This window comes from Mercenaria mercenaria, chromosome 12, assembly GCF_021730395.1.
Source record: "Mercenaria mercenaria strain notata chromosome 12, MADL_Memer_1, whole genome shotgun sequence".
In the NCBI taxonomy this organism is placed as follows: Eukaryota; Metazoa; Mollusca; class Bivalvia; order Venerida; family Veneridae; genus Mercenaria; species Mercenaria mercenaria.
In genome coordinates this window covers 25,214,155-25,230,119 of record NC_069372.1, presented here as the reverse complement: position 1 = coordinate 25,230,119, position 15,965 = coordinate 25,214,155, and the positions used below count along the sequence as shown (strand labels likewise).

The 15,965-nt window shown below is 35.8% G+C and overlaps 2 protein-coding genes across 4 annotated transcripts in view; one reads left to right on the top strand and one right to left on the bottom strand.

The window, feature by feature from the left end:
- LOC123533752 (vacuolar protein sorting-associated protein 33A-like) overlaps positions 1 to 5,410 on the top strand; it is a 39,433-nt gene extending 34,023 nt beyond the window's left edge. Inside the window, exons 15-16 of one of the 3 annotated variants that reach the window (XM_045315582.2) lie at positions 1,909 to 1,932; positions 4,893 to 5,410. In XM_045315582.2, coding sequence (XP_045171517.1) covers positions 1,909 to 1,932; positions 4,893 to 4,999 — 131 coding nt within the window. In that variant the 3' untranslated portion in view covers positions 5,000 to 5,410. Of the gene's footprint in view, positions 1 to 960; positions 1,081 to 1,908; positions 1,933 to 4,892 lie in introns of all 3 variants that reach the window. The other 2 variants (XM_045315583.2, XM_053519475.1) reach the window with 2 other exon arrangements.
- A 4,650-nt stretch (positions 5,411 to 10,060) lies between these two features.
- LOC123533774 (Fanconi anemia group J protein homolog) overlaps positions 10,061 to 15,965 on the bottom strand; it is a 32,829-nt gene continuing 26,924 nt past the window's right edge. Inside the window, exons 23-25 of the mRNA XM_053519467.1 lie at positions 15,026 to 15,218; positions 11,899 to 12,038; positions 10,061 to 11,033 (exon numbers count right to left, since the gene is read on the bottom strand). Of these exons, the coding sequence (XP_053375442.1) occupies positions 11,001 to 11,033; positions 11,899 to 12,038; positions 15,026 to 15,218 (366 nt within the window). The 3' untranslated portion in view covers positions 10,061 to 11,000. The remainder of the gene's footprint in view (positions 11,034 to 11,898; positions 12,039 to 15,025; positions 15,219 to 15,965) is intronic.

Genomic DNA, 15,965 nt, shown 5'->3' with positions numbered 1-15,965 from the left:
CTTGACCCAAATGTTGAAACTTCATAGGATGATTGTTCATGCAGAGTAAATGACCCCTATTGTTTTTGGGGTCACTCCGTTAAAGGTCAAGGTCACAGGGGCCTGAACATTGATAACCAGTTCCGATCAATAACTTGAGAACCACTTGACCCAGAATGTTGAAACTTCATAGGATGATTAAACATGCAGAGTAGATGACCCCTATTGATTTTGGGGTCAGTCCTGTTAAAGGTCAAGGTCACAGTGGCCTGTTCATGTAAAATCATTTTTTGGAAATAACTTGAGAACCACTTGACCTACAATGTTGAAACTTAATAGGATGATTGGACATGCAAAGTAGATGACCCCTATTTATTTTGAGGTCACTTCATCAAAGGCCAAGGTCACAGGAGCCTGAACAGTGACTTGAGAACCACTAGGCCAAGAGTGTTGAAATTTAGCGGGATGACTGGACATGCCAAGTAGATGATCCCTATTGCAGCCAACCATCAGTGTCTCTTTGACTTTCCCTCCTGACCCCTATTGACTTCTTGCCTATAGGACTTTGCATTGGGGGAGACATGCGCTTTTTTACAAAAGCATTTTCTAGTTATTTCTGATTCTTTTGAATCATGGAGTCGATTCAGTGTTCTTCTTTTATGGATCTCCACTGAAGCTGATGTTAGTGGGACTTGAAGGGACTTGCTTGCTTTCATTCTATGTCTTTAAAGAAATTTCTTATACTGTGAAATCATTAATATTCGTGGGGGACTAATTTTCGTGGTTAAGTCAGTCCACGAAATTTAATCCCAATGAACAAGTAAAATTCCCATTTATTTTATATTCAAAAGTTGAAATCCACGAATTCATATCCCCGCGAAATTTCCGATTTGACCAAAACCACGAAATTTCTTGCCCACGAAATTAAATGATTTTACAGTATATTTATTTTACATATATTTACTGTTATTCCTTCTGTAGGATGTGATTACATAGTAGCTGCAACAAAGTTGATTACAGGCAGTCAGTTACTACATTCACTTTATGGTGACTGTAAAAAGGGTCAGTTAAGGGATGGGCCTCATTTCAGATAAAAATAACGTGAGCATGACATCCTTTTACCCTTAACGTCTTCCGTATTTTTACCATTTCTCCCACAGCCTTTACAACAATAATATATATCCTAAATAGCTATTGTGAAATCAGTATTTTTGATGGGGGACTGCTTTTGGTGGATTTTGTCATTGGGTCAGTTCATGGAAGTAAATTTCAACAAACACAAAAAATTTCTATTTATTTTGTCAAGGAAATTTGAATTCTATTAATTCTATTTCTAACAGAATATTGTGAAATCCTGGAAATCCAAAAATTTAAATCTCAAACAAACAAAATTCAGTGCCCATTTATTTTATATCCACATACTTGTATCCCTACAGAATAGCCATTTTGGCAGAAATTGCAAAATTTCATGTGGACAAGAGGCCATAAAATTTCATGCACATGACATTAATTAATTACACTATTCCTTGTTTTAGATAGAACCACAAAATTGAATGATAACTCAATATCCTTATTATATACAGTTGAAACTTGGTATCTTGAATGCCAAGGCATCGAGCGTTTTACTAAAAGTTCGAGATAACCGAAATTCGACATAAAATGGTATTTTTTGCTCCTGTTTTCCTGGAGGGACTTCAGAATGTCTTCGAGATAGCAGGTGTTTTGAGATAAGCAAGTTCGATAAACTGAGTTTCAACTGTATATATTTATTGATGTATTAATTCTTCTGCACCATGTGCTTGCCCAACATTATGCGTTTTTACAGTTATAATTTATCGGCTTAATTTACTTTTCCTTTATTATATTCTGCCTCAGCATTGGTTCCTGCTTTCATATTTCCTCTATACCTTTAATTACAAACCTTTACAGAAAAACCTGATAAAGATGGAAGTGGTAAGCAAAAACACAAATTTCAGCTTTTTGCCAGTTTAACATTCTTCTACTGTTTTATGCATTTAGTTTGCAGTGCCACATTTTATTTACTGTGTGTTAATTTTTCATTAAGGAAATAAAGTCAGAAATTTTGATATATTTAATAATATGCAGATTATTTCTTCTCTTTCAGTTATACTAACATTGATTTTTTATGTGTAATGTGCATTTATATAAGGTTAAATACTTCACTTTGTGCTTGGTTTCTGATTTTCATGTTTGCAAGCCAGTCAAATGACATTATCTTATATACTCAGTGTGAGCAAGTCACATGATAGGATCTTATGTATTAGGTATAAGTCACATAATGTGATCTTATGTACTCAATGAAAGCAAGTCACATGATATGATCTTATCTACTAGGTGTAAGTCACATAACGTGATCTTATATACTCAATGAAAGCAAGTCACATGATATGATCTTATGTACTCAATGAAAGCAAGTCACATGACATGATCTTATCTACTAGGTGTAAGTCACATAATGTGATCTTATATACTCAATGAAAGCAAGTCACATGATATGATCTTATGTACTCAATGAAAGCAAGTCACATGATATGATCTTATGTACTCTATGAAAGCAAATCTCATGATATGATCTTATTTACTGAATGTGAGGAAGTCACATGACATCTTACATACTTGATGAAAGCAAGTCACATGACATGATCTTATCTACTTGGTGTAAGTCACATAACATGATCTTATATACTCAATGAAAGGAAGTCACATGATATGTTCTTATGTACTCAATGAAAGCAAGTCACATGATATGATCTTATGTACTCAATGAAGGCAAGTCACATGATATGATCTTATGTACTCAATGAAAGAAAGTCACATGATATGATCTTATGTACTCAGTGAAAGCAAGTCACATGATATGATCTTATTTACTGAATTTGAGGAAGTCACATGACATCTTATACACTCACTGGAATGAATAAGCATCTTAACAATTATCTTGCAATGGTGTGTGTGTGGGGGGTGTGTGGGGTGGACATTGGAGCATTATGAACAAGAGCACCGCCTTGCGGGTGCTGACGCTCATCTGATTTTTTTTGTATAATAGAAATATTGTCCTACCCATGATTTTCTAAGTCTAAAAAGGGCCATCACTCTTGCAAAAAGCAGGATAGAGTTATGTTTCTTGATGTACAGTGTCCACTTATGATGGTGAAAAACTGTTGCAAGTTTTAAAGCAATAGCTTTGATAGTTTATGAGAAAAGTTGACTTAAACATAATATTCAACCAAGAAAATGATTTTTCTAAGTCCAAAAGGGGCAATAATTATTGCAAAAAGCAGGATGGAGTTATGTTGCTTGCTGTACAGGGTCAGCTTATGATGGTGAACAAGAGTTGCAAGTTTTAAAGCAATAGCTTTAATAGTTTAAGAGAAAAAGTTGACCTAAACATAAAACTTAACCAAGAAATCTGATATTTTCTAAGTCCAAAAGGGGCCATAAATCTTGCAAAAAGCAGGATGGAGTTATGTTTCTTGCTGTACAGGGTCAGCTTATGATGGTGAACAAGTGTTGCAAGTTTTAAAGGAATAGCTTTGATAGTTTGGGATAAAAGCTGACCTAAACATAAAACTTAACCAAGAAAACTGATTTTCTAAGTCCAAAAGGGGCAATAATTCTTGCAAAAAGCAAGATGGAGTTATGTTTCTTGATGTACAGGGTCTGCTTATGATGGTGAACAAGTATTCCAAGTTTCAAAGCAAAAGCTTTGATAGTTTAGGAGAAAAGTTGACCTAAACATAAAACTTAACCAAGAAATCTGATATTTTCTAAGTACAAAAGGGGCCATAAATCTTGCAAAAAGCAAGATGGAGTTATGTTTCTTGCTATACAGGGTCTGCTTATGATGGTGAACAAGTATTCCAAGTTTCAAAGCAATAGCTTTGATAGTTTAGGAGAAAAGCTGACCTAAACATAAAACTTAACCAGGCAACGCCGACGCCGACGCCGACAACCGCTCAAGTGATGACAATAACTCATCATTTTTTTTCAAAAAATCAGATGAGCTAAAAATGTTCATTAATAACAAGAGCCTGACTGACTTCTGTTAAAATTTCTATTAACTCTAGTATTATGAAGTGACACACATTTGGACGAAACTGCATAAATATATTTGTTGGGATAACTGAAAACTTTGCCTATCTTTAAGCAGTTTTAAATTTGATGTTTTATAAATAACAATTTTGTAATTTTTAGTAGGCTAAATAACAGATTTTCTGTAACTATTTGCATTGCTAACACCAATTTACCATTTCTGGTTCAGAATTTATTTGTTGGCAATTGTTTGATTGCATTCTTTCAACAAGCTGTTATGAGGACTGTAGTGTGGGATCGATTCAGTGTCAAAAATATAATACCTAAAAATGTAGCTGCCACATTTTTGTCATGAACATAGTATACATTAGTTTCTTGTTAAATCCCATTTCTGATATTTACTTTCATTAACATTTGTCAGATGTTTGAATATTGCTGAATATACTGTAATGTTTTATTGAATCTGTTGCTTTTTATTACCTCCCTTTATGGCTCAAACTAAAATGTGCATGTGCAATATTAAAAGTAGTGCTTTTCTAATCATGTAAGTCACATACCATCTATTTGAAAAGCTATTTCATCTGTTTTTCAGATAAAAATTTAAAGCTTTATGGACCTTTAAAATACTAAGTCAGAGAGAGGCTGTAAAGTAAAAACTTCATCTTTAAGAAACTACATCAGTCACTATGCCCCTCCCTATTACATCATGATGAAAATTTCATGTCACAGCATCTATCCTACACAAGTCTTTATCAAATACAAAATTTGAAAGTGAATGTTAAGTAGAATTATTGCATAAAAAGTAAGAATAACGCTTTAGATAATTACATGACTGTTTGTGCATGTTGTTTGTATTTCAGGTGGAACAGACTATGTGATAGCTACAACCAAAATCATCAACGGGAGTTCATTGCTGGATAAACTAACGTATCATGTGGAACCAGTGAAACTAAATCCGTTCATGTGATATTCCATAATCTAAAGACTCATTTTGAATTCAACAACATGTCCTAAGGAAATACAGTTCAGTTTTAAAAAGACTTATTATCCTTTTCATGTCTTGCATTACATTCTTCTCAAACAAAATCAGTTGTAGATCATGTATTTTTATGAAACACTGAATTTAAGTGAATTTAAGGCGGTTAGGGTCCAGTACCTTAGAACAGGGATGGTAAATGAGAAAAAATCATAACTATTCAGTGCCACTGGAATTTCACAATAAGAACAGGTTTCAGTCTCCATTCTTCTAGATATTTTCAACACAACCTAGATTTACGACTTTCTGTCATATTGATTTGCTTGTTAAATTGTGCAATATGTTAATCATATAAATTTATTATAGATTGGGGAAAAAAAAATAATAAATTTGTATACCTGCTTTTTTCTTGATATGAAAGGTGAAAGTTCCTAGATTTAATATGGGAAATCTGCGGAAGTCCCCATCTAGAAAGAATGGCAGAAATTATAAGTGTCCCACCTTTTGGTAGAAGCCCTATAGCAATCATTCTGTCTGCCTATCTGTCCATCTTGTCTTTCTGTCCATTTCCAGACTCCTTGGTGTTAGGCAATAATTTAGGGATTTTGTTAAATTTTCATACAATTATAGAGGATAATGAAAGTTACAGCAATGTATAAGAACCATAAATTTGCCTTGCTTACTTTTTAAATTGTCTCTTGTATTTAAATTCACTTGTCCAAGCCATAACTCCAAAAGTGAAGGAATATATTCAAACTGCATTCAAGGTCAACACAAGGTCACTAGGTCAAATTATTGACAAACTGTTAACATTCTAGAGGTCATTAAGACTGTAAAACAAGAACACCGCAATGCTGAGCAATATGATTATATGCCCAAATGTATGATTTTGACCCCTAAACATGACCTTGATCTTGAAGCAAACCATCCGAAACATACGGTCTGCAAGTCTCTCACTGTGGTGAACATTTGTGCAAAGTTTCTTTAAAATCTTTCAAGCAGTTACAGAGCAGATGAGCAACAAAGTCATATGACCTGTGACCTTGAAGTGAGCCATCCAAAACATGTGCTCTGCATGTCATTTAGTTTCTTCGAAATCCTTCAAGGGGTTCAACAGTTAACACGGCATACACGAAATTGCTAATAGACAGACGGACACTGGCATGAAAACATAATACATCCCCCTTTGGGCGTATAAAAACCCTGTTAATATTTAGAGAACATGTTTTATACTGATCATCATAAACATTTGTATCTATGAATTACAGTTTAATATCGAAACTGGGTTACCAGAAGTCAAAAACCAGTTCACCTTGTTAACACTAGAAGCCCCATTTTTCTTCATGATTATCATAAAACTTTGTTACTTTGTCACTTATAAAATGTAGTTCAGAATCCAAACTAGGTTCTCTGTCAAAAACTAGGTTACCAGTACAAATCATGTTCTATTTGGCGTTCATGAAACTTTGTCTCTATGAAATCTAGGTGAACTTAAAAACTACGTCAGCTGAGTTCAGAAACTAGACTGGGCCACTAGTGAATTTAGCAGTTTCATACTCAAGATTTCATGAAGACATTTTGACCAAAGTTCCATGAAGATCAGGTAAATAATTTGACAGTGTTCAGGTTTTTAGCTTGGCTATTCATAGAATAGTAGAGCTATTGGACTCGCCCGTGAGTGGGCGTCCGCATCCCAATTTGGTTAAGTGTTTTGTATGCAAGCTGGTATCTCAGTACCCACTTGTGGGAATGGATTGAAACTTCACACACTTATTCACCGTGATTAACTGACTTACACTGCACAGGTTCCATAACACTGTTTTGCTTGTTTAAAAAATTAAGCCCCTTTTTCCACTTAGCAGTTTTTGGTTAAGCTTTTGTATTTATGCTGGTATTGCAGTAGTCACTAATGGGAATGGATTGAAACTTAACACACTTGTTCACTGTCATGCACTAAGCAGGTCCTATAACTCTACTTTGTTTGTTTTTTTCAAAATTATGCCCCTTTTTCCACTTAGCAGTTTTTGGTTAAGCTTTTGTATGTAAGCTGGTGTTTCAGTATCCACTAATGGGAATGGATAAAAACTTCATACACTTGTCACTGTTATGATCTAACATGCACTCTGCAGGTCCTATAACTCTACTTAAGAAATAATATATCTCATCGGTGATTTGTCGCTGAATAAATCACTGTTTGGAGTTCAGATGTGAAGGAATTATATCATGAGGGCGCAGCCCTCGTGATATAATGCCACGCATCTGAATGACAGACAGTGATTTATTCAAGAGCAAATCACTAAATGAGATATATTATTTCGATTCTAACACGTAATTAAGGACTTTAAAGTACATCCTTGTCGGCATGCATTAAATATTTGCCCGTTTTAATCGGGTTCCTTTCCTGCGCGCCGCTACACCGCTTGATGTAATAATTGTGACGTCAGAACAGTGAATTGTTGTTTAATAATTCACAGTTTCCAGCCTTCTTTGTTTAATAGGAAAATGAATCGGATCGTGTTAGAAATTATGCCACTTTTTCGACTTAGCAGTTTTTGTATGTAAGCTGGTATCTCAATATCCACTGATGGGAAAGGATTGAAACTTCACACACTTGTTCATTGACGTAATATGACATGAACTTCAAAGGTTTGATAACTCTACTCTGCATTTTACAAAATTAAGCACCTTTTTCAACTTAGCAGATTTTGGTTAAATTGTTATATGTAAGCTGATATCTCAGTACCCACTAATGGGAATGGATTGAAACTTCACACACTTGTCCATTGTCATGTGCTGATAAGCACTGTGCAGGTTCCATAACCCTGTCTTGTATTTTTACAAAATTATGCCCCTTTTTTAACTTTTGTATTCATTTAATTGACAAGGCTATCTAGCGTTGCTGTCCTTCTACAGCTCTTGTTATCCCCCGCCGATGAAATCGGGAGGGGGGTATTGAAATGGCGTTGTCCGTCCGTCAGTCCGTCCGTCCGCAGCCATTTCTCAGTAACTACTTGGTAGAATTTCATGAAACTTGAAATAAACATGAACCAACATACTGCGATGATGCCCGTCAAGTTTTTTTTTTTGATTGGTCAATTTCCCTCAGAGTTATTGCCCTTGATTTAATAAAAAATGTCTGTCTGCAGCTATTTCTCAGTAACTAACAAGTAGAATTTCATCAAATTTGAAATAGACATGAACCAAGATACTGCGCTGATGCCCGTCAAGTTTTTTTTTTGATAGGTCAATTTCCCTCAGAGTTATTGCCCTTGATTTAATGAAAAATGTCCGTCTGCAGCCATTTCTCAGTAACTAGCAGGTAGAATTTCATCAAACTTGAAATAGACATGAACCAAGATACTGCGACGATGCCCTTCAAGTTTTTTTTTCGATTGGTCAATTTTCCATTTAGTTATTGCCCTTTAATTGTTTAAAAATCCACAGATCTGTACATAACAAACCAACCAATTGGGAGAATTTCATTAAACTTCTTCCATTCTTTTCCATGCACATTTATTATAAACATGTGAGGTTGTGTACCTACACCTGGTCACCACCTTACATTGGTCACCCCCTTCCCCCTCATTTTTCGTTTTCTACCAATATTTATAATCAACATGTAAACTGTTGTATCCTCACCCCCCCCCCCCCCCCACCCACCCAAACAAACCATTCATTTTCTTTTAATTTGATTTGACTTATGAAATTATTTGCTTCTTGGTAACATTCTTAACCTTTTGCAGGATATATTTTTTTGCCATTCCTCAACTCTGACCCTTTCGGCGGGGGATTCCAATTCATCGAATTTGCTTGTTAATTGACCTAGTTTTTGACCGAAGATGACCTAGTTTTGAACTAACAGCCTGAGCTTTAATCAAAACAAACATTCAGACCATTCAGATTGGGCCGAAACTGTGACCTCTAAACAGTTATTAAATTGTCGACAGCCAGCACAGCTCACAACCTTTGGTTTGATAGGAACATTGCAGATGATGATACTGATAAAGCTATTATACCTAATAAATGTCAAGCAGAATCTGTTGCAAAACTGCCATGCTCAGAAGGTATTGATTTTATGATACCCTGGTTGTATTCCATAACGAGATATTGTCTCAGTTACCATGGAGGCAAGGGGCTTTAACAACTTGCAAACTGGCCATGATAGGCCCATATCTCTCATCTGTATACTCACACAATGCGGTTAATGGAGGCTTTAAATTCAATTATCTACTCTTAAAAAATGCAATTTTTTTTCAGAATCAAGGGCAGTAACTGGAGTGTTACTTTAGCAGCCTTGCTCATTATCACTCATCTGTGATCTTGCAGCCATATACATTTAAGAATTTCACTAGGGCTCCTTTACGAAATGGGTCTCTCTGTTACCATAGTGAAATGCAGCAGTTTGACTGATTGAAGGACTTTAACTCTTCTTTTACTGGTGTTGTTTTGCAAACAGTCAAACTTGATCAAGTTGTTATGGCCATTTACATTCTTACAAAAAGATTCTAAAGAAATGAGGTGTCCAATGGATAATCAGTAAAACTGTTGACAAATGGAGAAAGGGCAATCACAAAAGCTCAGGTGAGCTAAAAATGGCAGTGAACTTGAAATAGCCAATACATCGTACCTAACATTTTGCCCATGATGAAACACCACCTTTCTCCAATAGAAAGACCAAAGCATTGCAATGCGGAGCAATACAAGTCTGAAGGTATGAACTTTGACCCCCCAAATATGACCTTCATGCAAGCCATCTAAAACGTGTGCTCTGCATGTCATCTCAATTTGGTAAACATTTGTGCCAAGTTTCTTTAAAATCCTTCGAGCAGTTCAGGAGTAACTGAGCAGACACGAAACAAAGTCATATGACCTTTGACCCCGAAATCTGACCTTTACCTTGAAGCAAGTCATCAAAAACATGCGCTTTGCACATCGTCTTCGAAATCCATCAAGGGGTTCAAGAGTTACAGAGCGGGCAATAAATTGCGAATGGACTGGCTTCATAACATACAAATGTAATAAGTCTCTTTGGGCCAATAAAAAAGAAATATGTTATAGAGTATATTTTTTTAATAATTACAATCAACATGGGAATAAATCTACATGAACATATGCAAAAAATGCTTACTAAATTATTAACAACATTCCATAATTTACAAGAACTCAAATACATTTCTGCTTTTTATTTCATAGCCAAAACCTGCAGATATTTTACATGCAACATTTACAGTTTTAGTGGTTTATAACCTAAAAATGTAAAACTATTCATGCATGGTGGTCAACTTTAAACTTAAGTTTGCTGGTCAAAGACAACCAATTTCTGGCACAGAATAGTGAAATAAACAAGTTTAAAGTTTTGTGAACAATTAATTGGTCTGCACTGGTCGCAAAGGCAAAATCACTTGCCGGTTAAATAAAGATCAAATTCAATAAGAGATGTAAAAAAAATCTTAACAAGACTTAATGAAAAAAGACTGAAGTACATGCTAAAACTGAACTATTTTCACTAGAAATGCCATGCTTTTCCTCCTTATCCAAATTTAACCTAGTGCCTCCCTGTGATACATTTTTGTTTCTATAACCTGTTAGCTGTTACCAGTAACTTCACTATTTCACAAAGTTAAACAAAACTTTTTGAAAATAAACATGCCAGTAGAACTAAATTTAATTATCAACACACATTCTCTTTCTTCAGTGTTATTATCAAGACTGCCAGGCTTCTATCAGTAGTATTTAACCCTTACCCTGCTAAATTTCTATAACTTGTCTTTCAATTTGGACAGTACCATTAACTGTTAAAAGTGGTGCTTGCCAAAAAAGATACCGACTGAATAGCGAACAGTGCAGATCATGATCAGACTGCACGGATGTGCGGGCTGATCATGATTTACACTGGTCGCAAAGGCAGAATGAATCATGTCCAGCATGGTAAGGGTTCAAGTCTGTACAAATGAGCATCATTTTGTTCAACTGTGTTGGACATGACTGTACATCATATTTTGGCAGCTGATGAGAGAATCCAAGTCTGAAAGAAGTAAAGATATTTTAATAATTCCGTAAGCTTAACTACTAACAATCCCTGTAAAATCTAGCTTCAAACAAAAAAAGTTTGTGAAACGTGATGCCCTCAAAAATATCTGATAACTGGATACCTCGCGTACAAACATGCTGTATCTTAACAAGGTCAGTTCATTCTCTAGTTCTTTATTCATTTGTCTTAAGGTAGTGGACACACACTGACACTCGGGAATAAATATAGGAGAATGCAGCCAAGACATATAAACAATATGTAATATGTCGATTCTCATTATGGGTCCACTATCTTAACCCTCACCCTGCTAAATTTCTAAAATGGACCGGTCCATCACTAAATTTGGGCAGTACTACTGGTTTATCAAAAGGGTGTTCACTGAAAATTTATTGACTGAATAGTGAACAGTTCAGACCATGATCTTGGTCTGTACTGGTCACAAAGGCAAAACCACTTGCCGCCAGAAGGCTAAGGGTTAAACAGCACTTGCCGCCAGCAGGCTAAGGGTTAAACAGCACTTGCCGCCAGCAGGCTAAGGGTTAAACAGCACTTGCCGCCAGCAGGCTAAGGGTTAAACAGCACTTGCCGCCAGCAGGCTAAGGGTTAAACAGCACTTGCCGCCAGCAGGCTAAGGGTTAAACAGCTCGGGGGGTGGGGGGGGGTTGGGGTGAACAGTAACAAAGATTATAAGTCTAATCCACATAGACAAACACTAAATTTTGCCTTTCACCTGTTATTCATGGTGGAAAGTTGCTGTATTTACTTGTAGACAAGTAATGAAAGTATGGTATCCAGGATATTTAAATTATCTCATGTTTACAAATATCAACTTCCATTTTGGAATATAAAAGATAAATACCTGTCCAAATTTATATCTGGAATTTGAGTCTGCCAGCAGAACTCTAGCTCCAATCACAGTATCTGTCTTACAGGCTTTGCATTCAAGGTACTGTATACAACATCTGGCCGTATCATCATAAACACTGTTTAGTAATAAACCTGCAAGAACAAAATAATTATAGCAATAGAATTCTAGTCCCAATCACAGTGTCTGTTATACAGTTTTTACATTCAAGGTACCGTAAACAGCATCTGGCTGTATCATCATAAACACTGTTCAGTAATAAACCTGCAAGAACAATATAATTACAGGTACTGTATACAGCTTCCAACTGGTTTTTTGTTGTTTGTTTTTGGGCTTAACACCATTTTTCAACAGTATTTCAGTTATGTAACAGCAAGCAGTTAACCTCTCCAATTTTCCTGGATTCTGTACCAGAACAAACCTGTCTTCGCAAGTAACTGCCAACTTCTGCACATGATTCAGAATGGAGGATGAATGACTTCAGACATACTGGGTTATATCAAATTGCCACGGAGAACATACACTTGGCCCTGGGACTGAACACACATCCTAGCAATCCAAAGATCTGTACTCTTCCCATTGAGCAAAGCAGGAGGGTTTGGTATCCAGCTGTATCATAACAACTGTAAAACTATAGAAACAGAAGTCTTGCCCCAATCAATGTTTAAAATTCAAGATACTATATACACCTACACAAGAAAACAAAGGAAGTTTTAGAACTATACTGAACTAGACTGATTTTTATATAACTTTGCTCTGTAAGTACATTTTTAAGTTTTCATAATAACAAGAGCTGTCCGTAAGACAGCCAAGCTCGACTATTCGAAATATTGTCCCAGAAGCAGGAAAATATTACCCAAAAAGGTTAAATATCAAAAGAGTTTTAAGTTCAAAAGGGGGCATAATTTGACCAAAATGCATATCAGTTATGGGACTTGCTGCTATCAACTAGTTTTATAACCCCGAAGGCACATGTGAAGTTTCAATTCAATATCTGCATTAGTTTTGGAGATAGAAACTCGCATGTAAAACTTTAACCATAATTTTCAAAGTCCAAAAGGGGGCATAATTTGCCCAAAATACATGCCAGAGTTATGGGACTTGACCCAGTGAGGTTGGTAATTGATCTAGAAAAAGAAAAAATAAGTTTCAAATCTATATGCCTTTTAGTAATTGCCGTATGTACTTGCACGCAAAACTTTAACCAGGATTTTCTAAGTCCAAAAAGGGGAATAATTTGCTCAAAATACATGTAAGAGTTATGGGACTTGATCCAGTGAGGTTAGTAATTGATCTAGAAAAAGAAAAAATAAGTTTCAAATCTGTATGCCTTTTAGAAATAGCTGTATGTACTTGCACGCAAAACTTTAACCAGAATTTTCTAAGTCCAAAATGGGGCATAATTTGGCCAAAATGAAGGTCAGAGTTATGGGACTTGCTGCTATCAACTAGTTTTATAACCCCGAAGACACATGTGAAGTTTCAAATCAATATCTGCATTAGTTTTGGAGATAATAACTTGCATGTAAAACATTAACCAAAATTTTCTAAGTCTAAAAGGGGGCTTAATTTGCTCAAAATACATGTCAGAGTTATGGGACTTGACCCAGTGAGGTTGGTAATTGATCTAGAAAAAGAAAAAATAAGTTTCAAATCTATATGCCTTTTAGAAATAGCTGTATGTACTTGCACGCAAAACTTTAACCAGAATTTTCTAAGTCCAAAAGGGGGCATAATTTGGCCAAAATGAAGGTCAGAGTTATGGGACTTGCTGCTATCAACTAGTTTTATAACCCCGAAGACACATGTGAAGTTTCAATTCAATACATGCATTAGTTTTGGAGATAGTAACTTGCATGTAAAACTTTAACCAAAATTTTCTAAGTCCAAAAGGGGGCATAATTTGCTCAAAATACATGTCAGAGTTATGGGACTTGACCCAGAGAGGTTGGTAATTGACCTAGAAAAAGAAAAAGTAAGTTTCAAAGCTATATGCCTTTAATTGATGGCTGTATGTACTTGCATGCAAAAACCTAACCAAGGTGTGACGCCGACGCCGACGCCGACGCCAACGCCAGGGTGAGTAGAATAGCTAGACTATTCTTCGAATAGTCGAGCTAAAAACAGGAGTGCCAGACTGTCACAAAATATGCCCGTCATCGAACTTGGCCTAATTCAAGAGGCAAAATCCAAGAGTTGCCTAGGACGATTTGGGTGGTTATTGAACTTGGCCGAGATATTATGCCCACAAACATTGTCAGCAAGTTTGGTGAAGATCAGATGAAATCTTTCGACTTGGAGAGAGGACATGGCTAAATTCGCCGTTTTTCGAGAAATTCAAGGGCCATAATCCAAGAGTGCCTGGGGCGATTTGGGTGGTTATCGAACATGGCCGAGATATTATGCCCTCAAACATTGTCAGCAAGCTTGGTGAAGATCCGATGAAAACTGTTCAACTTAGAGAGCGGACATGCTTTGGACGGCGCCAGCTCGCCGCCACGGGTGTTCATATAATACGCCTTGCTCTTTCAGAGAAAGGCGTATAAAACTTGAAGTTTTAGAACTATACTTAACTACACTGATTTTTAAATACCTTTGCTCTGCAAGTACTGTTTCAAGTTTACATAGTTAAAGTTACTTTAATCAGAACATTCATGTTAATCAGAGTAGAGTGACAGAACTTTATGTAATCTCCAGTATTTATATGCTTAACTTTTAGCCTGCTTGTGGCAAGTGATTTTGCCTTTGTGACCAGTGCAGACCAAGATCAGCCTGCACATATCATGGTCTGCACTGTTCGCTATTCAGTCAGTAAATTTTCACCTTCAAACTTCAAACAATAAATGGTACTGCCCAAATTAAATTGACAGACCAGTCCATCTTAGAAATTTTGCATGGTAAAGGCTAAGATGAATGGAAATTGAAATGCTTATATTCACAACTTCAAAAAGCTGATTAAAATTGATTATGAACAATCTTCAGAAAGTCTGAGAATACTTGAGAATGTTACAAAATCAGCAGAAAATACTGCCAGTTAAATGACGAAATGGAGGATGCAAATAGCATGTGGTACAGATCATGATTATTGACATTTACAAATCTGTTAGAAAAACCAATTAACCTTTGCTGCTTGCTTCTGCCACAACTGTTTGCAGTAGTACCTCCTCCGCCTTAACATTAGGAAAATGTAAGAGCTCTACGTTCTTCTTGAACACCCCTGACAGGAATTCTGGATGCCTTTTCTGTTTCTCGTGATAGGAAGATTTTAATAACTGTTTACCACACTTCACACAGGACAAGTATTTGCTACCAACCTGAAAAGCAAACCGTAACAGGTTTTTACCTTATAGTACTGTAAAATCATTTAATTTCGTGGGCATGAAATTTTGTGGTTTTGGTCAGAACGGCAATTTCATGGGGATATGAATTCGTGGATTTCAACTTTTGAACACAAAATGAATGGGAAATTTACTTATTCGTTGGAATTAAATATCGTTGACTGACTAAACCACGAAATCCACAAAAATTAGTCCCCCACGAATATAAATGATTTCACAGTATTGTAGATTTGCAATGGTTTTCTTTTCACTAATATTTTCCAATAATGGAACTTTCAACTTCAAAATATTTGTGACAATTAATCTGCATCAAGAACCCATGTTTCACCAACTCTTATTACCATGAATAAGACTGCTTAAAATGAAATCTTGCTAAATAAAGACTGCACAAAATTTTCAAATTCACAGCAATTTCCTTTAGACAATTTAATAATTTAAATTCAAAGAAGCAGATTTAACAAGAGCACCGCCTTGCGGGTGCTGACGCTCATCTGATTTTTTTTGTGTAATAGAAATATTGTCCTATCCATGATTTTCTAAGTCTAAAAAGGGCCATCATTCTTGCAAAAAGCAGGATAGAGTTATGTTTCTTGATGTACAGTGTCCACTTATGATGGTGAAAAACTGTTGCAAGTTTTAAAGCAATAGCTTTGATAGTTTATGAGAAAAGTTGACTTAAACATAATACTCAACCAAGAAAATGATTTTCTAAGTCCAAAAGGG